Source organism: Canis lupus, chromosome 7 (genome assembly GCF_011100685.1).
Source record: "Canis lupus familiaris isolate Mischka breed German Shepherd chromosome 7, alternate assembly UU_Cfam_GSD_1.0, whole genome shotgun sequence".
Taxonomy (NCBI): domain Eukaryota; kingdom Metazoa; phylum Chordata; class Mammalia; order Carnivora; family Canidae; genus Canis; species Canis lupus.
The window spans coordinates 54,172,386-54,192,709 of NC_049228.1; the positions used below are offsets into that span (position 1 = coordinate 54,172,386).

A 20,324-nucleotide genomic window follows, 5' to 3' on the forward strand; every position below is an offset into this window, starting at 1 on the left:
ATTAGCAATAAAGCCAAAGACACCTAGAAAGGAGTGAACAGGCCCTCTCCTAAAGGTCTCAATGTCCTTATGAAAGAAAATGACATTCCTTTGGTCATGGTACCTTACCTTTCTGGCTAACTTCTCACTGGAATATCTTTCATATATTTTTGATTCTTACAACAACCCTGTGATGTAGGCAGGTTTTGGTTATTCATTTTCATGAGGTATTTTCTGCATAAATATTGAAAAATGCCCAGAAAAGTTTGTTCTTTCTGTTCTCCGCTGTTCCATGTACTTAATGAATAAAAATTTTAAGAAAGATGTTTTTAGGGCTAACTTTAGTTTCAGAATTGCATTAAACATTTATTTTCACAGCCCATCTTTTACAAAGACAATAAGAAATTCCTGAAGTCCACCTTTGAGTTCTTTTGGGATTCACTTTGACTAAGTAACATTTTTAGTTGAGAAAGGTGTTTCTTTCTTTTGCTCATATTCTTTGAGGCGCAAGTGGGTGTTGATTGTCCAGATGTAGGTGTCCTGAAAACAAACATAAAACCACACTTAGGTATACTGATAAATAAGTTTTAAAAGTGCTTTTCCTGTTTAGACTAGATAATTGCTACTAGAATCCTTTTCTACATTTGTGTATTATGGCCATAAACAAGCAGTGGCTGGACCCAGCATTCATTCTTATTTTGTTAAAAGTCTCCTCACTACATAGGCTTTAGGGAACATTCAGGAGGTATACTGGGTAGTTCTGGAAGTTTCTGTCACACCCAAAGAATGCTAAAGGTAAAGTGTCATCATGTCTGAGTTCGCTCTAAGTCTGGCATCAAGATTCATAACCATTCAAAGGATTTTAAAAACATATTTCTTCACAGCTCAAGACCACTTCCTTTCTCAAAAGTGAAGAATTTCAATCTACACATGCAGGTACCACTCCATTGTATCTCCCCACCTACAATGTAAGCTCCAAAGGGCAGACTTTGTACAACTAACTGTATATTCCACTGCTTTTTAACAGTGCCAGGCACAGAAGAGGCCTTCTAAAAATATTCGTTGGATAAATGATTCCCCAGCTGCTGTGTGTGTATTTTTGTTCCCTTCTATTTCATGCCCTCCAATTGTGTTTCACACCCGTGAAACTTTATTGGGGTTTGTCAGTCTGATCCCTCTTCTATTCCCCATCTGTCTGATAAATGTGAACTATCTTTCTCACTCCTGTATATATCTAAGAAGCAGTCTGGCCTAAATGCAAGTGAATTATTTTAAATATGCCATATTCCTTTTTATCTACATTTATCCAATAAGGTAGAAGCTTCTATGAATTCCTATCATGCCAAATATCAAAATAATTAAATCAAAATATAGAAAAACTGACTTGAAATTGTAATTCTTATCCAATTTTACAAATGTCAACCCAATATAAAAAACTCAATTCAGGGGCACCTGGGTGGCTCAGTGGGTTAAGCATCTGCCTTTGGCTCAGGTCATGATCTCAGAGTCCTGGGATCTAGCCCCACATTGGGCTCCGGCTCAGCGGGGATTCTGCTTCTCCCTCCCTCCCCTGCTCATGTGCACTCAGCACGCTCTCTCTCAAATAAATAAAATCTGAAAAAAACCCAACCAAACAAAAAACAAACCACCCTCTCTCAGTAAACAGATAATTCAGTCCTTGCTGCATTTTGCTATTTATGTTGAAGAAATTACCAGACTCAGTTTCTCTTTTGGTACAAAATATTCAAAAATTCCTTTCCCAGTTTCTATGAAACTAAATTTACTATCACAGTGAATAAGTACTGTGCACTACAAAAATAGTTCAGTGCTCGGTCATATAGTTAAACTTATTAACATCTGACAAATTTCTATTCAGTGAGATTTCCACAGGAATTACTGACAGAGGAAATACCAAGAACAAAGGTTTAGAGCAGGAATGTAATTGTGAGTTTACTTCACTTCAGTTTTGCTAACACATAGGATGAATCAAGGCAAAGTAAGAAAGCAGATGCACTGGTACCAGGTAGGAAGGGCTGGGAAACCATGCTGGAACATTTGCTCTACGTGCTATGGTGTGAAGTGTTAAAGGCTTCTCATTGGAGTGGTGCTTTAGGGAAATTATCAGACTAGCAGAGTTTGAAACTAGAAGCAGGAAACTACTGTAGGAGTCCCAGCAAAAGGTGAATATAGACTGAACACAGCAGGAGGAGAAAAGGAGAACAGATGCAAACCCCATGGAGGAAGGGCAGATAGAAACTGGTGACTAACTGGACAAGGACCAAGGGAGTAGGAGCTGTCTTACTCACCATTTCAGGTCAGACTGTCTACAAGGGCATGTTCACTAGGAGGATGAGCAGCTTTAAGTAGTCAGCTGTGGGGACATGTTGGGGGAATAAAGTGGATATATTTGGCAGCAGCTGGGAACAGGCCCAGAGAAAGAGAAGTAGAGGAATATACCAGGAATATAAGCAGACGTGAGAATGAAAGATACGTGAGCATAGGACATTAGAGAAGAAAACGGTATGGAAGGAAAAACCAAGGGCCAAGTCCTGAGCTGCGTGGCAAATTTAGGGAGTGTATATTAAACAAAGGAAATTAGAACAAATGAGTTCACACCAGCTATGCAAATAGCTTAACAAATTGGGATACCTGAATATCGAGGCAGGGCTCTTGCCTTTGGAACCATACATATGACTCAGCTTTGCAGAACTCGGAGTCCTTCTCTCTGGTGTCTTCAGGCTGAGCTTACTCGTAGGAGTGGTAGGACTGCTCTTCAGTGCTGAGAGAAAGCTTCTACTTTTACCATGATGTTTAACTGTTCTGTTGCATGTTTTACAAGTAGTCAACTACCATAAAAAGAAGAAATATTGGGCCTGATTTCTCTTATAATTTAATCCAATAAACTACATGTTCATTAAATTTCTGTATGTAAGGGACTACACCAAGTACTACTGGGTAAGTAAGAGAGGCTACCCTCAGGGAGTCTGTAAACCAACAGCAGCAATCAGACAAGATACAAATTTAAAATGAGAAAATCTTCAATAAAAAGTTACTAAACATTTGTATTTAATTTAAAACCTTTTAGGACACCTGGGTGGCTCAGTGTGGTTGTGTGTCTGCTTTTGACTCAGGTCACGATCCCGGGAGTCTTGGGATCAAGTCCCATGTTTCTCCCCCTGCCTAATAAATCTCTGCCTCTCTGTGTCTCTCATGAATAAATAAATAAAATCTTAAAAATTTTTTTAACATTTTCATTTTTATTTTTTAATTTATTTTAAAGGTTTTATTTTATTTTATTTTATTTTTTAGAGGTTTTATTTTTAAGTAATCTGTACACACAATAAGGGGCTTGAACTCGACCCCAAGACCAAGAGTCACATGCTCCACCAACTGAACCAGCCAGGTGCCTCCTAAAACACCTTTTTAAAGATAACAAAGAAATATAAAGACTTGTTTCAGGAGAATGGAAGAGACTGTGACTAATATCCATTAGCATCTGGAAGGATGTTCTTTTTAACAGCAGTTGACATTTAACATTTGTTGCAGAACTCCAAGCTGTTTTCCAATAAAACATGGCAAATTATCACTGAAAATTTAAGTGACCCCTTCAAACCTTTAGTGATTCTATAAATATATGTTTAGATCAATTAAAACCAATCAAATTAATTCTCACATTCTCACATCTCTTTACTTCATTAATTCCAGAGGCTGACTTATCACGGTCAGAATTTCATAATGTATATAATTATCAAATCACTGTGTGTAAACTTGAAACTAATATGTCAACTATACTTCAATCAAAAACTTTAGGGGATCCCTGGGTGGCACAGCGGTTTAGCGCCTGCCTTTGGCCCAGGGCGCGATCCTGGAGACCCGGGATCGAATCCCACGTCGGGCTCCCGGTGCATGGAGCCTGCTTCTCCCTCTGCCTGTGTCTCTGCCTCTCTCTCTCTCTCTCTCTGTGACTATCATAAATAAATTAAAAAATTAAAAAAAAAAAACTTTAAAAAAATAAGCTTTACTCCTGATGAAACATCAATCAACAGAAAAAAAATTATGTACATATTTTGACAATCTAAATATATTATCACAAACCTCTGAGTTAATATGTAGCCTGATCCTTAATCAACCTCATTTTAAGTAAAAGAAAATTCTAGTTTATTTATACATACAAGAATTGAAATCTTACCAATACACCTTTGGAGTCTCTGTATTTTTTCAAAATTTTTGCTTCTTTAAAACTGAGTGTACAATTTCTTGCCTCTCGGTTAAGAAGTTTCTGTATTTTGGGTGTTAGTCTGGACTTAGGTTTGAGGCGCACTCTAGAGTTATCCAAAACCAGAAACTGGAAACAGTATGGACATGTTCCTTCAAAAGTGCTGTTATCATCTGAAATTATAAAATGAAACTCATGATTCAGCAAATCAGAATATTTTATCTCAAATAGCCAATATTCAGTGATAAAGTATACTATTTAGTATGAGGAGATATAATATTCTCCTTAAGCAAACTCAAAATATGAGACAAATTTGCAACAATTTATATTGCAAAACACTAATTCTATCCATTCACTCCTTTAGCCACAGGTTAAGTCCCCACTCTTTGCTATCTTACTCATTACTTGTTACTAAGTAATAGTAACAAGTAATAGTTACTTGTTAGATAGTAGATAGTAAAAAGCTATCTCACCAATTTTACAAACATATTTATCACAAATCAATAAATTATACTGATTTTTTTAAACAATTAGCACAATTTTGTGATTTGTGGGCCAGACTTTCTGCAGGTAGCTCTCAGTACAAGGTTACAAGACAACAGACTTGCCCCAGCATGTTTATGCAATCAAGACAATCATCTTCCATGCTAGGCTGAAGAGTCAAATATGGAATAAAAGATCTGCTATCTTGGGGTGCCTGGGTGGCTCAGTTCATTAAGCTTCTGCCTTCATTTTTTTTTTTTTTTTTTTTTTAATTATCCCCAGCCCCGGCCCGAGCCCCAGCCCGAACCCTGGCCCCGGCCAGCGGAAGCTTCTGCCTTCAGCTCGTCATGATCCCAGGGTCCTGGGATTGAGCCCTGCATTAGACATCTTGGTCAGCAGGGAGCCTACTTCTCACTCTCCCTGCCACTCCCCCTGTTTGTGCTGTGTCAATAAATAAATGAAATCTTAAAAAAATAAAGAGTTTTTTTTTTAAGATTTATTTATCCATGAGAGACACAGCGAGAGAGACAGAGACATAAGCAGAGGGAGAAGCAGGCTGCCTGCAGGAAGCCCAATGCGGGACTCGATCTCAGGACCCCAGGATCACGCCCTGGGCCAAAGGCAGACGCTCAACCACTGAGCCACCCAGGTGTCCCGAGCTGCTATCTTTAAATAACTCAAATTCTAGGGGAGCCCTAAGCAAACAAAAAAAGATCAGTAACAACTGTAACACAGTATGATTAAAATGCCCTGGAAACTATTAAACTCTGTATAGACTGGCCAGAAACACTTCAAAGAAGTGGTGGTCAAATAATCCAAGTATCTGTACTTGGAGATGGCATCCCTTACTGGTAAAAAGGGCTTTCAGGTAGAAGTACAGTGAAAAAGAAAGCATGGTTATTAGGGAAAGGTGAGGGTGTGATGCAGCTGGAAAGGAAGGTGGGCACACCATGGATTTATTCAACAAATACTTATTAGTGAACACTCTGCTAAGTATACAACAACTAACTACCATGCTTGTAACTCAGCTCTGCCAATTTTTAAAAAAAATTTATTTATTCATGAGGGACAGAGAGAGAGAGGCAGAGACACAGGCAGAGGGAGAAGCAGGCTCCATGCAGGGAGCTCAATGTGGGACTTGCTCCCAGGATTCCAGGATCATGCCCTGGGCCGAAGGCAGGCACCAAACCGCTGAGCCATCCAGGGATCCCTCAAATGTTACATTCATTCATTTACTGAGTATTTGGAAAGTGCCAGGCAGAGTTCTGGGCACAAGAGTCAGGACAGTGAATAAAGGACAACTCATAGAGAGAGAAAGTAAATATAGCAACACAAATGTGTAGTGTGCTGGGAAGAAAAAAAGATTCAAGGGCAGCCCAGGTGGCTCAGTGGTTTAGCGCCACCTTCGACCCAGGGTGTGATCCTGGAGTCTCGGGATCCAGTCCTACATCAGGCTTCCTGCATGGAGCCTACCTCTCTCTGTGTGTCTCTCATGAATAAACAAATAAAATCTTAAAAAAAAAAAAAAAAAAAAAAGATTTGAATAGGAGTGGCAATGGAGCTGCTGTAGTTTGTTTTTTTGTTTTTTTTTAGATTTTATTTATTCATGAGAGACACAGGCAGAGGGAGAAGCAGGCTCCAAGCAGGGAGCCCAACATGGGACTCAATCCCGGATCCCCAGGATCAGGTCCTGGGCCGAAGGCGACGCTAAATCGCTGAGCCACCCGGGCGGGCTGCCCGGAACTACTGTGTCTTAAATAAGGTAACCAGGGAAGGCTTTGTGGAATAACATCTGTAGAAAGCAGAAGAAAATGAAGATGGAATCCACACAGATATGTGAGCTAAGAGTTCCAGGCAGAAGGAAGGAAGGGAAGCTGCGAAGGCTGCAAAAGAGCAAGGAGGCCTAACAGTGCTTGTAGTTGAGTGAGCAAAAAGGAGAAAGGAAGTCAGGCGAGGTAATGCAGGCGTTTGGTGTAGGGCCTTGTAATCCTTCTAAGATTTTCACTTTTACTCTGAATTGGGAAGTCACTTGAGACTTTGTGGCAGAGAAGTGACATGATCAAGCTTAGGTTTCTCCTGCACTCACTTTGGCTGCTCAATTGAGAATGGATGTAGAAATGCTGAGAGCTGCTGCCCCACAATCCTGCTATTAACTTGGTCCAGGGTGGTAAAATAGATCGGTGAGAAGATGCCAGGTTCAGAACGTATTTCAAAGCCGGCACGATTTGCTGGCATTGGCTTGGGGAAGACGACTTTTAGGACGCCAGGAATGGCCCCAGGGTTTGAGGGCTGAATTAACTCCAAGGACAGAATTACCATTTACTGAATTTGGAAGAACTGGAGGAGGAAGACTGTGTTGGGGGGGGTAAAGCTCCACTTCTGGCCTAAGAGACATTAAAAAGGTGTCAACGGGGCGCCTGGGGGGGTGCTCAGGTCCTGATCCCAGGCTCCTGGGATCCAGCCCCGCATCGGTCTCCCTGCTCAGCGGAGAGCCTGCTTCTCCCTCTCCTCCCCACCTGTGCTCTCTGATGCTATCTGTGTCTCTCAAATAAGTAAACAAAATCTTAAAATAAAAAAAAAAAGTCATCAAGAAGGCATCTGGATAGGAGTGTAGAAGCGGGAGAAGTCTTGGTTGGGCGCATACATTTGGAAGTCCTCAGTATAGAGAATTTAAAAGCTAGGGCACTGGATGAACAACCGTCACCAGGGAAGGGAGTGTAACTAGAAAGGAGGTCTAAGGAATTTGGAGTTTTCACTAACAGAAGGCTCTGGGAGGGCGGGAGGGGCGGTTATGAGGGCAGTGGGTCGACGAGGTTTCCCTTCTGGGTCATCCTGAGCGCCGCGCGGAGCTGGGGCAGCGGGGCGACGACAGACCGACCCACAACCGACGGACGTTCTCCCTACCGTGCGACGAGCTGTAGGCCCAGCTGCAAAGGAGGAGGAGACCGGTGAGGGAGCAGAAGACCCCGCCGTGCCGCCCCTGACGCCCGCCCCGCATCCCGCCCCGCATCCCGCCCCGCATCCCGCCCCGCTCTTACAGGAGATACCGGGCCTGGCCCGGGCAGCTGTCGTGCAGTTGCCGAGCCGCAGCCTCAAGGTAGTGCTTCTGCCTCATTGTCACCGCCGCCCCCACGACACGAGCAACCTCCGGAAGCCGGGTTCGCAGCCAGCCGGACCTTGACTTCGGAATCCGCGCTCCCTCCGGAAACTGGCGCCGGTGGCTGAAGAGTTCCGGCGTCCCTCGCTCCCCGCCCGGCGCGCAGGCGCGCAGGCCCACGGTCTCCCGCCCCCAGCCCCAGGCCCCGCCCCCAGGGCCCGCGCCGATGCGCCGCAGACCTGCGCCTGCGCGGAGCATCGTGCTTCAGGTCCCGGTGGCGACGTCGGCGCGTGGGATGTTGCGTCCGCCTCTCGCTCGCTCCTGAGCGTCCCCTGTGGCGCTCCTGTCGTCACTTCCTCCCCCGTCGCGTCGCCTTGTAGATTCTCCATCCGGGGAATCGGTCTGGGCCGGGCGGCGGTGTGCGGCCCGCGGGAGGCCGCCGTGGTCCGCGGGGCCGCGAGCCTGGGAGGGGACCAGGCCAGACTGCCCTCGGGGCAGCACCAGCCGGCTTCCTCCTCTCCTCGCCTCGCCTCGCCCGCAGCGGGAGTGCGTTTTCAGTGTTGGCAAACCCTGCTGTTACCGAGTTTGGAAACCTTTCTGTCGCCCTGTCGGAAACCCCCTCCCGGTTCTCCTCCGCTCCCAGCCCCCGGCCACCCCGAGCCCGCTTTCTGGCTGTATGGGCTTATTCGGGACGTTTCTTGTAAAGAGAGTCATTCGTAGGCATGATCTCTCGTGTCTGGCGTCTTCCACGTAGTGTGTGATGGTTTTGAGGTTCTTCCACCTCGTAGCTTATGTCAGAACTTCGTTCCCTTTTATGATTGAATATTACATTATATGTATACCAAGTGTTGTTTATCCATTCATCCATGATGGACATTTGGGTTGTTTCTACCTTCTGGCTGTTGTGCAATATGCACAATCTGTTTTCTGTTTTGTTTTGTTTTTAAATTTTATTTATTTATTCATGAGAGAGAGAGAGAGAGGCAGAGACACAGGCAGAGGGAGAAGCAGGCTCCATGCAGGGAGCCCGACGTGGGACTCGATCCCAGAACCCCTGTGTTGTGAGTTTGTTTGTTTTTTTTTTTTTTTTTTTGGATAAACACCTAAAAGTGAATGCTGGGTCATATGGTAATTCCATGTTTAGCAGTATTCTAATTTCCTCACATCTTCCCCAACTCTCATTTTCTACTTTTGTTTTATTTTGTAATTTTTTTAAATAAATTTTTATTTATTTATGATAGTCACACAGAGAGAGGGAGAGAGAGAGAGGCAGAGACACAGGCAGAGGGAGAAACAGGCTCCATGCACCGGGAGCCCGACGGGAGCCCGACGTGGGATTCGATCCAGGGTCTCCCAGGATCACACCCTGGGCCAAAGGCAGGCACCAAACCGCTGCGCCACCCAGGGATCCCCTATTTTGTAATTTTTTTTTTTTAATTCTAACCATTCTTAGTGAGTATGAACTGGCCTCTCCTTGTGGTTTTGATTTGCATTTCCCAATGAATAATGGTGTTGAGCATCCTTTCACGTGTTTGTTGACAACTTGTATATTTTCTTGGAGAAATGTCTATTGAAGTCCTTTGCCCATTTTAAAACTCGGTTGTTTGCCTTTTGTTGTTGAGTTGTTAGAGTTTCAAAAAATATGTTCTGGGGGTGCCTGAGTGGCTCAGTCAGTTGAGTGATTATATATATGTGTGTAGATAGATATATATATCTATCTATCTACACACATATGTATATATATACATGTATATATACCAGAGACTAGACCATTATTTATCCTTCATTTTTGATATCCAAAAGGACTCAAATTGAGATAGGGAAACTGAAAGGATTCCATTTTTAGAAAGGTTGAATTTCTGCTGTTTTCTGCAAGACCCCATTTGCTCATATTCTGTATTTCACCCTGCATTTGAATAAACCAAAGAAGCTATGTTCCCACTCGAAGAGTGTGACAAGAAAGTTAATCATTCTTTGAGTGTTGTCCTAGGCATCCAAATACCTGTTAACGTCTAAGAAGAACTGAATCTCAAACATGTTCCAGGACATTAGCTTTGAACAAATTTCACCCAACACTGGCAGCAATACCCCCACCTTCGATGATTTATGAAATATTATCTGTTATTCACCTGTCACTCACCTTTGAATTTGACAGTACCCTGGATTCCTGAAGGAACATGTACCATGTACCCCTTTCCAGTATGAACCCTTAACCCCAAGGGATGAAGAGACTGACTCTCATTTCCTTTCCGAGTCTCCCAGACACTCTGCCTGCTATACTCTGTTATTTACACTATTCAATAAACTGCTTTTACCTCCCAGTTCCGATTTCTTTCCTGCACAAAGCCAAGGATCCTCTTGGCTGGTCTTGTGGGGCCTCCTCGTAGTCCTTGGACCTGGCCTGTCTACATCAAAATGACAACAGAAGTTTGTAAAGAGAAAATACACATTTACATCTGTATAGACATATTTTAATTTTTCAAAAGAGAATTTATTACATCTGCTCTTCTCACCTTTCCATCCTACTTTTCTGACTGATCAATATTTAGCAGTTACATATCTTCTCTATGTCCACATATAAGTAAATGGATGAGTGTGTAAAAAATCCCCTCTCACTGCTCCCCCCACACTAAAAAGCCAAAACATATATGAAAAAGGTAAACCGAAAATAGAAAGTTATTCCCTTACTACATAACTTGCCTTTTTCTTAACCATAGACATCTTTCCAGGTAGGTACATACATTTTTGTAACAGCAAAATGTATATGTACTGGTATTTTTTATTTTATTTTTTTTGTCTGAATTCCTAAAAAAACTATAGAGCAGAATGATATGCACATTTTTATTTGCCAGATCATCCAAAACAGGTTGTAGCAATTTGCATTCCCAGTATCAATATCTGAGAAAGCTGGGTCAAACTGGTTAAGCCATTGGTTTACCTAAGTACTAATGAGATAAAGTCTCTTTTCATATGTTCCTTGATGCTTTGCATTTTCTCCTGTAAAGACAAATATTCTTTTGGGTTATTAGTTTCTAGGAGGTCTTTGTGTTTTGGGGAAATTTTTCCTCCTCTGCTTGTCATATATAATGCAATACTTTCTTACCTCTTATCTTTGGCATGGTTTACAGCATTTTTGCCATACAGGATTTTGCATGTAGTCAAACGTTTTTCATTATTGGGTCGGGGTTTCCTGTGTAGCTTTTAAAAAGCCTCATGTAGTGCTTGCTTCAGCAGCATGTATACTAAAATTGGAAGGATACAGAGCAGATTAGCATGGCCCCTGTGCCAGGATGACATGCAAATTTGTGAAGCATTAAAAAAGATAAATAATAATAAAATTTAAAAGCCTCATTTATGCCAAGACTAGACAACTAACTATTCATCCAAATGTTTTTCTCATGCTTTTCTAGTTTGATTTCTTCCATGTACATCATTAATCAATATGAAATGTATTTTTACTTAAGTATAAGGTAGAGCATCTAACTGACACATTTTTCCAGATGGTTAGCAAGTTATATGGATATCTCTTACTAGGTAAATTACTCTTTTGCCAATGGAATTAAGTTTTAAAAAATGTAATGAACACTGAATATGTGCCAGGTACTTTTCTAAGCATCTTACTTTGTAACTCATACAATCCTCATAACCCCATTGCATAGGTAAAATGCCGATTTATCACAGATAAGCTTTTTAACATAGTTGCATCTGTTTCTGGATTCTTTATCCGCTTTGCTAACCAAAACAGCAGAAAAGAGGAGAGATGTGCTGCATGCACGCCTACTTCCCCTGCCCCCCAGCACACTTTCCTTCAGTTCTCTCGCCTCTGAGCACCACACTCCTCTATCCAGATGCCTCCCCAGCATCTCTGCTTGCGTTGCAACTTGTCTTCTCAGACGCGGTGTGGCCCAGATGGCACTCTTGATTTCCCCCACCAACCTGCCCAGCCACCCAATCTTCCTCTGTCTCAGCCTCACCAAGTGCCATTGGGGCTTCCTCTGCCCACCCTTTGCAGCCAGTCCACCCTGGGGTGCCAGCTCCCCACCAGGAGGGAGATGGGGTCCCTAATTCTGCATACCTTGGCCACCTTCTCCTTTTGCCTGCACCCCTGCCATAGCCCCCGATACTTTTTTTTTAAAGATTTTATTTATTTATTTATGAGACAGAGAGAGAGAGAGAGAAGCACAGAGACACAGACAGAGGGAGAAGCAGGCTCCATGCAGGGAGCCTGATGTGGGACTTGATTCCAGGTCTCCAGGGTCACACCCTGGGCTGAATGCTGCGCTAAACTGCTGAGCCACCTGGGCTGCCCAGCCCCCGATATTCTTTTCCTGCATCCTCTCTTGCCTGCTTCCTCCCTCCTTCCTGCCCTTCTTCACAGGGCAAAGTGGCCTTGTTAAAGTGTAAATCATTTTTTGGGACAAGGAGTGTCCTTGCTAAGGGTTTCCAGGCTCCTCATTGCACCTGGACCACCATCACCATGCAGATCCCTGCATGGCTGGTTGCTGCCCCACTTTAGATCTCTCCTTGTCTTACCTGCCCACCCTCACAATGGCCCTGCTACACTGTCCTCTGACCCTCAACATATCCTGCTCAGATCTACCGCAGAGTCTTTGCTATTCTCTGCTTTGAGGGAGTATCCTTCCCATGGCTCCTTTTCCTCATAATTCCAGTATCAGTTCAAATATCACCCCTCATGAGGCCTTCCTCGGGCTACTAGAATAAAAAACTCCCCCCCCCCAACACACACCCTTGCCCATCCAGTAACTCTCTGCCATAATTGGTGTTTATTATTGACTATCTGAAATTATTATTCACTCACTGTTTACCTGTTCCCCTCCTGAATGTGAACGTATGGCAGCAAGACTTGTTAGCTACCCCATACATGGACCCCAGCCCAGGGCCTGGCACAGAGCAGGGGTTCAATAAAGATTTGCTACAAAATCATAGTGGAAGGAAAGGAAGTTGAAGGGGTTGAAAATAAAACTAGATTGGCTATGAGTTAACAATTGTTAGCAGTGAGTTGGGATGTTGAATTTTGTCAAATGCTTTTTCGTATCGTTTGAGATATGGTTTTTTTCCTTTATTACCTAAATATAGTGGGTTACACTGATTTTGTCATACCAACTCTGTATTCCTGGGATAAAACCCACTTTCTCCTGATGCATTTGTGTATTGTTGGATTTGATTCACTTACATATTTTTTATTTGCTTAAAATTTTATTTAAGTAGTCTCTACACTCAATGTGGCACTCGAACCTGTGACCCCAAGATCAAGAGTGTCATCCTCCTTTGAGCCAGCCAAGTGCCCCAACTCACTTATATTTTATGAATGTTTTTCGTATTTATGTCATGTAAGGTTTAGTGTCAGAGATATGCTGGTCTCACACAACAAGTTGAAAAACATGGCTTTAGGGATGCCTGGGTAGTTCAGCATTGCATGTCTGCCTTCGGCTCAGGGCTTGATCCCGGGATCTGGGATTGAGTCCCGTGTCAGACTCCTTGCGTGGAGCCTGCTTCTCCCTCTGCCTGTGTCTCTGCCTCTATCTCTCTGTTGTTCATGAATAAATAAATGAAATCTTTTTTTAAACAAATAAAAGCATGACTTTATCCTTGTTTTTAAAAAGGATTTAGAGAGAGAGAAAGAGAGAGGGAGAGAGTGCTCGGGGGAGGGGCAGAGGGAAGTAGAGAGAAAGAATCCAAACAGACTCCCCACTGAGCTCTATCTCAGGACCCTGAGATCCTGACCTGAGCTGAAATCAAGAACTGGACACTTAACCAATTGAGTCACGCAGGTGCCCCCTGAATTTTTTGTAAGATTGCTATTATTTCTTCCTTAAATGTTTGATAGAATTCACTGGTGAAACCATTTTGGGCTGGGATGTTCTGGGAGGGTTTTTTTTTTTTATTTTTTTATTTTTTTAAAATTTTATTTATTTATGATAGTCACATAGAGAGAGAGAGAGAGAGGCAGAGACACAGGCAGAGGGAGAAGCAGGCTCCATGCACCGGGAGCCCGATGTGGGATTCGATCCCGGGTCTCCAGGATCACGCCCTGGGCCAAAGGCAGGCGCCAAACCGCTGCGCCACCCAGGGATCCCGGTTTTTTTTTTTTAATTTTTATTTATTTATGATAGTCACAGAGAGAGAGAGAGAGAGAGGAAGAGAGAGGCAGAGACATAGGCAGAGGGAGAAGCAGGCTCCATGCACCGGGAGCCCCACGTGGGATTCGATCCCGGGTCTCCAGGATTGCGCCCTGGGCCAAAGGCAGGCGCTAAACCGCTGCGCCACCCAGGGATCCCTCTGGGAGGGTTTTTGATAACAAATTCAATTTGTTTAATAAATCTAAAGCTATTCTATTTCTTTTTGTGTTAGATTTGGTAAATTGTGTTTTGAAGCCATCTATCTATGTTATCTAAACTGTCAACTTTTTTGGCATAAAATTATTTGTAATATTCTGTTATTATCTTTTTCATGTCTGTAAGATCTGTATTGATATCCCCTCTTTAATCTCTTATTGGGGTCCTTGTTCTGGATAAGAATGGAGTAAGCACACTCCCTCTTGTCTCTCCCACTGACTGTAATCATAAAACCTGGGCAGAATGCATAGAGCACCTATAGGAAGACAGAAGCGTACATACTAGCATGCTAAACAGAAAGGAAGACTTCAAGTGCCAATGAACTGGAGGTGAGTTTACCATTATTGTTCCTTTGATATCAGCTGGCCTGAATGCAATGCAGCCTGAAGCCCCGAAGTGGGAAGTGGGAAGTGTGTAGGGAGAGATCCAGGGGAAGCTTTTGAGTTCTGGCTGAGTAGCTGGAAACATGTAACACTGAGAGAAACGGTGAGAGACACACACAGAGAGAGGCAGAGACGCAGGCAGAGGGAGAAGCAGACTCGATGCAGGGAGCCTGACGTAGGACTCGATCCCGGATCCTGGGATCATGCCCTGAGCCAAAGGCAGACGCTTAACCGCTGAGTCACCCAGGTGTCCCTCTTTCTTCACTTTATTAGGAAAATCCCATCAAATTGTGTGAGAATTTAGGAGCTCACTATTTAGCTGTGCACACATGGGTCTGATCAGTGTACCAGTGACTTTGAGAACAGAACTAACAAACCATCAATCAGGTTCCAAATGACCACTGAGCAGTACCTATTCAGGATCTATGCATGTGCTTGTTTTGGCAGCACATATACAAGGTCTATTCAAATAGCAATGCAAAGGCTTTAGACACTGAACTTAAGGGCCTCCTGGGTGGCTCAGCGGTTTAGGGCCCAGGGTGTGATCCTGTTGACCCGGGATCGAGTCCCATGTTGGGCTCCCTGCATGGAGCCTGCTTCTCCCTCTGCCTGTGTCTGTGCCTCTCTCTCTCTCTCTCTCTCTCTCTGTCTCTCATGAATAAATAAACAAAATCTTTACAAAAAAAGAAACAACTTAAATCTGAAGCACAACTCACAGAAGGCACGTTGAACTTCTATCGTAGTGTGAACCTAAGTAGGTCTATTGCCTAAAACAAAAATAAGAACATTCTCCATAGGACTTTAAAAAGACTCACAAGGGACCCATAAGGACCGGGGGCGCCCAGGTGGCTCAGTCAGCTAAGCATGTGCCTTCAGCTCAGGTCATAATCCCAGGGTCCTGGGATGGAGCCCCATATTGGGCTTCCTGCTCAGCGGGGAGTCTGCTTCTCCCTCTGCCTCTGCTTCCCCTGATTGAGCGCTCTTAAATAAATAAATAAATAAATAAATAAATAAATAAATAAATAAATTTTAAAAATTACTTGGCATATGAAAAACCAAGAAATATCTCAATTTACATGGAAAAAAACAACAGACACCAATAGTGAAGTTGACAGAGGTGTTGGAATTACCTGACAAAGACTTAAATTTAAAGCAGCTATTGTACAACTGCTGCACCAAACAGGCAGTCACACTCCTGAAATGAGTAGAGTTAGCAAGCTTCCCACAAAGGGTGTGATAGTAAGTATCAGAGGCTTTGCAAGCCATGTGGTCTCTGTTGTATCTGCTCAATTCTATGAAAGCAGCCACAGGCAGCCATCCACAATACATAAACAAGTGAGACTGGCTGTTTCCGAGTAAAACTTTATTCATGGGATTTGGCCCACAGACCATAGTTCACCAATCCCTGAACTAGAGTGTTTTTTTAGATATTTAATTGGTTTTTCTGTGTTTACTTGTTCTATATATTATCAAGAGCAGGGTCTTAAAATCTTTCGCTGTGATTTTGGGCTTGCTTATTTTTCCCCTTAGTTCTATTAGTTTTTCTTAAGATATTTTGAGGCTCTGATATTAGGTGCATAAATTACTTTCATTGTCATGTTTCCCTGATGCATTGGCCCCTTTATCATTGTGAAATTTCCCACTTTATCTCTAATAGTGTTCTCCCTTAAAGTCTATTTTGTCAAACATTAATAGAGTCGCTTCAGATTCCTTGTTTTTAAGTTGAAGTAAACAACATAGAATATTAAATTCACCATCTTAACCGTGTTTAAGTGCATAGGTTGGTAGTATTAAGTATCCCCACACTGTTCTGCTACAGATCTTTAGAACTGTTTCATATTGTTAAACTGAGACTCCATAGCCTTCAACAGTAGTTGACCCTCCTCATTCTCCTTGGAAACCATGTTTCTATGTTCTATTTCTATGATTTTGACTACTTTAGATACTTCATATTCGTGGAATCGTACTGATTTTGTCCTTTTGTGACTAGCTGATTTCAATTAGCATAATGTCCTTGAGGTTTAACCAGGTTGTAGCATGTGACAGGGTTTTGTTCCTTTTAAAGTCCGCATGGGGTGCCTGGGTGGTTCAGTCAGTTAAGCATCTGCCTTTGGCTCAGGTTATGATCTGGGGGTCCTGGGATGGAGCCCTGTGTTGGGCTCCCTACTCAGTGGGGAGTCTGCCTCTGCTCATGCTCTTTCTGTCTCTCAAACAAATAAAATCCTTATAATAAATAAGTAAATAAATAAAGGCAGCATAATATTCCCTTGTATGTAATATACCAGATCTTCTTCCTCATCTGTTCACCGGTCAATGGACATTTGGGTTGTTTCCACTTCTTGGCTACTTTGAAGACTGCTGTGATGGACATGGGTAGGCAATTTTTTTTTTTTTTTTTGCTTTAAAAACTTTCAGATAAATACTCAGAAGTGGGATTGCTGGATTGTATGGTAATTCTATTTTTAACTTTTTGAGGCATCTCCATACTATTTTCCAAAGTGGCTGCATACCACTTAGTCCTGCCACCCTCACAGAAGCATTCTGGTTTCACCCCATCCTCACCAATACTTGTTACTGCCTGGCTTGTTTGTTTAGTAGGGAGTGTCTTGATGGATATGAAATGGTATCTCACTGTGGTTTAGATTTGCATTTCTGATTAGTGATGTTGAACATCTTTTCATATGTTTGTTGGTTACTTCAGATTTCTTATTTTTTCTCTCTGCCTGGTACAACTCTTTCTATCCTTTTACTTTCAACCTATTTGTGTCTTTGTACAATATCTATCATTGAATTGGCCCATGTAGTGTATATAATGTACTTACTGATATCAGGATGTGACATCTTTGAGGCAGAGGGCAGACTCTGGTAGGCAGCATAATGTTCCCCTGAAGATGTCTATGTCCTAATCACCAGAACTTGTCTGTGAGTGTGGTGTTGTACATGGCAAGAGGGATTTTGCACATGTGATTAAGCTTACTGACCTTAAAATGGGGAGATTAGGGACACCTGGATGTCTCAGTGGTTGAGCGTCTGCCTTCAGCTCAGGGTGTGATCCTGGGGTGCCGGGATGGAGTCCCACATCACGCTCCCTGTAGGGAGCCTGCTTCTCCCTTTGCCTGTGTCTCTGCCTCTCTCTCTATGTCTCTCATGAATAAATGAATAAAACCTTTTTTAAAAAATGTAAGGATTATTCTGGATAATCTGGGTGGACCTAATCTAAACACATGATTCTTTTTTTTTTTTTTAAGATTTTATTTATTGATTCATGAGAGAGAGAGAGAGAGAGAGGCAGGCAGAGGGAGAAGCAGGCTCTATGCAGGGAGCCCGATGTGGGACTTGATCCTGGCACCCCAGGATCATGCCCTGGGCCTAAGGCAGGCGCCAAACCACTGAACCACCCAGGGATCCCCTAAACACATGGTTCTTAAAAGCAAAGAACTTTTCCCAGGTGGGTGAGAGATAGGAGACACAAGAAAAAGGAGGACAGATTTGAAGCATGAAAAGGACTCAACCCAAAGTTATAACCTTTGAAGATGGAGGGAGGAAGGAAGCCTCAAGTCATGGAATGTAGCCTTGCCCAGGGGGAGCTGGGACTGACCCTCTGCTGACAGCCAGCAAGAAGGCAGGACACTCAGTCATAGACCTCAAAGAACTAAATTCCCTCAACAACATGAGTGAGCAGAAAATGGATTCTCCCCTCCAGCCTCTGCAAAGAAACATAGCCTGTCAATATGTTGACTTTGGTCTAGTGAGACCTGTTCAGGAGGTCTGACCTCCAGAACGGATCTGTGTTGTTTTAAGCCATTAAGCTTGTAGTAATTTGCTATGGCAGTAATGGAAAACCAATACAGCACATATTTTGGGGTTCATCCTCTGCACGGATTCCTCCCAGGAATCTAACTTTCCAGTTCTCCTACTGGCCTCAAACTGTTCTCTGTCCCCTTCTGGCCAATCCGGCTCTCTGCAGTTGGAGCAGCTCTGGCTTGGGAGTTGCCCTCAGGTAAAAAGCCACAAACTCGCAAATCTCAACAATTTCTGTTCATCTTTCAAGTTTGCCCTCCATCCAGTTTCTGCCTTCTTTTGGTCAATCTCCAAGGCCTTCAAATACTGCTTTAACTGTTTTGCTCAGCTTTTATAATCATCATCTGCAGGAAGCTTAGTTTGCCGTTTCCAAAAGCTGGGACCTCATTATACTCTTCTGCCTACTTTGACGTTTGCAATTTTCTTTTCTTTTCTTTTTTAAGATTTTATTTATTTATTCCTGAGAGACAGGCAGAGGGAGAAGCAGGCTCCATGCAGGGAGCCTGATGTGGGACTCGATCCCAGGACTCCAGGATCACGCCCTGGGCTGAAGGTAGGCACTAAACCGCTGAGCCACCCGGGGATCCCAACGTTTGCAATTTTCTTTAGAAATAAATTGTTAAGGGGCACCTGGGTGGCTCAGTGGTTGGGTGGCTGCCTTTCGTTCAGGGCGTCATCCTGGAGTGCCTGGGTTGAGTCCCACATCGGGCTCCCTGAGGGGAGCCTGCTTTTCCATCTCCCTCTGCCTGTGTCTCTGCCTCTCTATGTCTCTCATGATTGAATAAATAAAATCTTTTTTTAAAAAAAGAAGAAAAATTGTTAAAAATTAGTTTGTGCAAAGTGTTAATTTTTCTCATTAATCTGAAGGCTAACACTGAGTTGTCTTTTCTTAGTATGGCACTTTACAAATGAATAAAAGGTAAATTAGAGAACTTTTGCTGGAGGTGGGAGGTGGGAAGGACCCAACCTTAGCAGCAGAAGGAACCAGGGTGGCAGGTTTGTCGCACCATATGCAGTCCCGCACAATCACCAGCAGGGGGAAAGATTAGTTTTCTGTTTCCGAAGGATCCCCGCGCCTCGCCGCCAATTCCCTAACCAAAGGAAGAGGGAAGAGTGCCGGGGAGGTCTCGGTCAGTGTACGCAGGGCACTGGCTTCGAGGGGATCCCCGAGAACGCCAAGACCCCGCGAAATAGGGTGTACCTGTTCCCTGCAGCCGTCTCTTTTCGAGGCACACGGACAAGTTGGCTGCACCTCCCTGGCGACCCTGCGGGCAGGGGCTGCAGCAGCGCGGAGCCGCCTCCAGAGCGGCCGCGGCAGCGCGGGCGGGACGCGAACCCAGGTGCGGCCGCGCGGCCCGCGGAGCCCAGGTGAGCCCGCGCCCGGGTCTGAGTGATCCAGGTGAGTCCGCGCCCGGCCCCGCGGCGCGTGCAGGTGAGCCCGCGCGCACCACCGCGGCGCCTCGGTCGGAGTCGGCTGCTGGGACTCGAGCGGTCGGGGGGGCAAAATGGGTTGAAGCGGCGAGCGCGAGGCGGCTGGCGATTCGGGACCCGGGCCTGGGCTCGGTTGCGGCTCCCGGGGCTGGGGTCGGGAGACCGGGAAGGACCCTCCCCTAAGCGGTTCATAGTATTTTAGTCTTAAACACAAGCCGTGCAGACGAGAGGATGTGTATGGGAGAGGCGGCTGAGTGGTTACCTTAGTGGCGCCGGGCACTCATCCTTCCCCTGCGGACCGAGGCGAAGCTGCTTATGATTTTGTAACCGGTGGTACAGCGAGGGTCTGTGCCTCCGAGTTTTAAGTGGCTGCGTGGGTAAATCATGAGCTGCAGACGGGAAGAAACAGCCACCACTTTAGGGTTGTTTTAGGATCGAAAGTCAGTGGATGCTGAAGCAGTGAGAGATCGGAAGCGGAAAGCAAAAAACAGAAAGATGAGAAGCACACATATGGGAAGTTAAAGCAAAACACAACCAAACCAGACCGCCTGAAAACAACCTAGTGGATCCCATAGCTC

The 20,324-nt window shown here is 44.0% G+C and overlaps 1 protein-coding gene, 1 long non-coding RNA gene and 1 other non-coding gene across 5 annotated transcripts; 1 reads left to right on the plus strand and 2 right to left on the minus strand.

Moving 5' to 3' along the window:
• Positions 1–319: 319 nt before the first annotated feature.
• C7H18orf21 (chromosome 7 C18orf21 homolog) lies at positions 320–7,952 on the minus strand. Of its 3 annotated transcripts, XM_038543497.1 has the most exons (5): positions 7,717–7,939; positions 7,583–7,605; positions 4,169–4,368; positions 2,629–2,825; positions 320–519 (listed from the first exon to the last, which is right to left on the minus strand). In XM_038543497.1, exons 1-5 carry the CDS (start codon positions 7,791–7,793, stop codon positions 366–368), a joined length of 651 nt encoding a protein of 216 aa, XP_038399425.1. In that variant the 5' UTR covers positions 7,794–7,939; the 3' UTR covers positions 320–365. The 3 variants fall into 3 exon arrangements, 2 of the variants coding, with proteins under 2 accessions (XP_038399425.1, XP_038399426.1); XM_038543498.1 differs by lacking the exon at positions 2,629–2,825 and having other exon boundaries at positions 7,717–7,952; XR_005362509.1 differs by lacking the exon at positions 7,583–7,605 and having other exon boundaries at positions 333–519; positions 7,717–7,875.
• A 2,088-nt stretch (positions 7,953–10,040) lies between these two features.
• Positions 10,041–20,209, minus strand: LOC119872591. Its single transcript, XR_005362511.1, has 3 exons — positions 20,009–20,209; positions 10,879–11,017; positions 10,041–10,180 (listed from the first exon to the last, which is right to left on the minus strand). It is a non-coding gene; the product is annotated as an uncharacterized LOC119872591 (long non-coding RNA).
• On the plus strand, positions 10,994–11,100 carry LOC119872779. The gene has a single exon (XR_005362795.1). It is a non-coding gene; the product is annotated as a U6 spliceosomal RNA (small nuclear RNA).
• Positions 20,210–20,324: the final 115 nt, after the last annotated feature.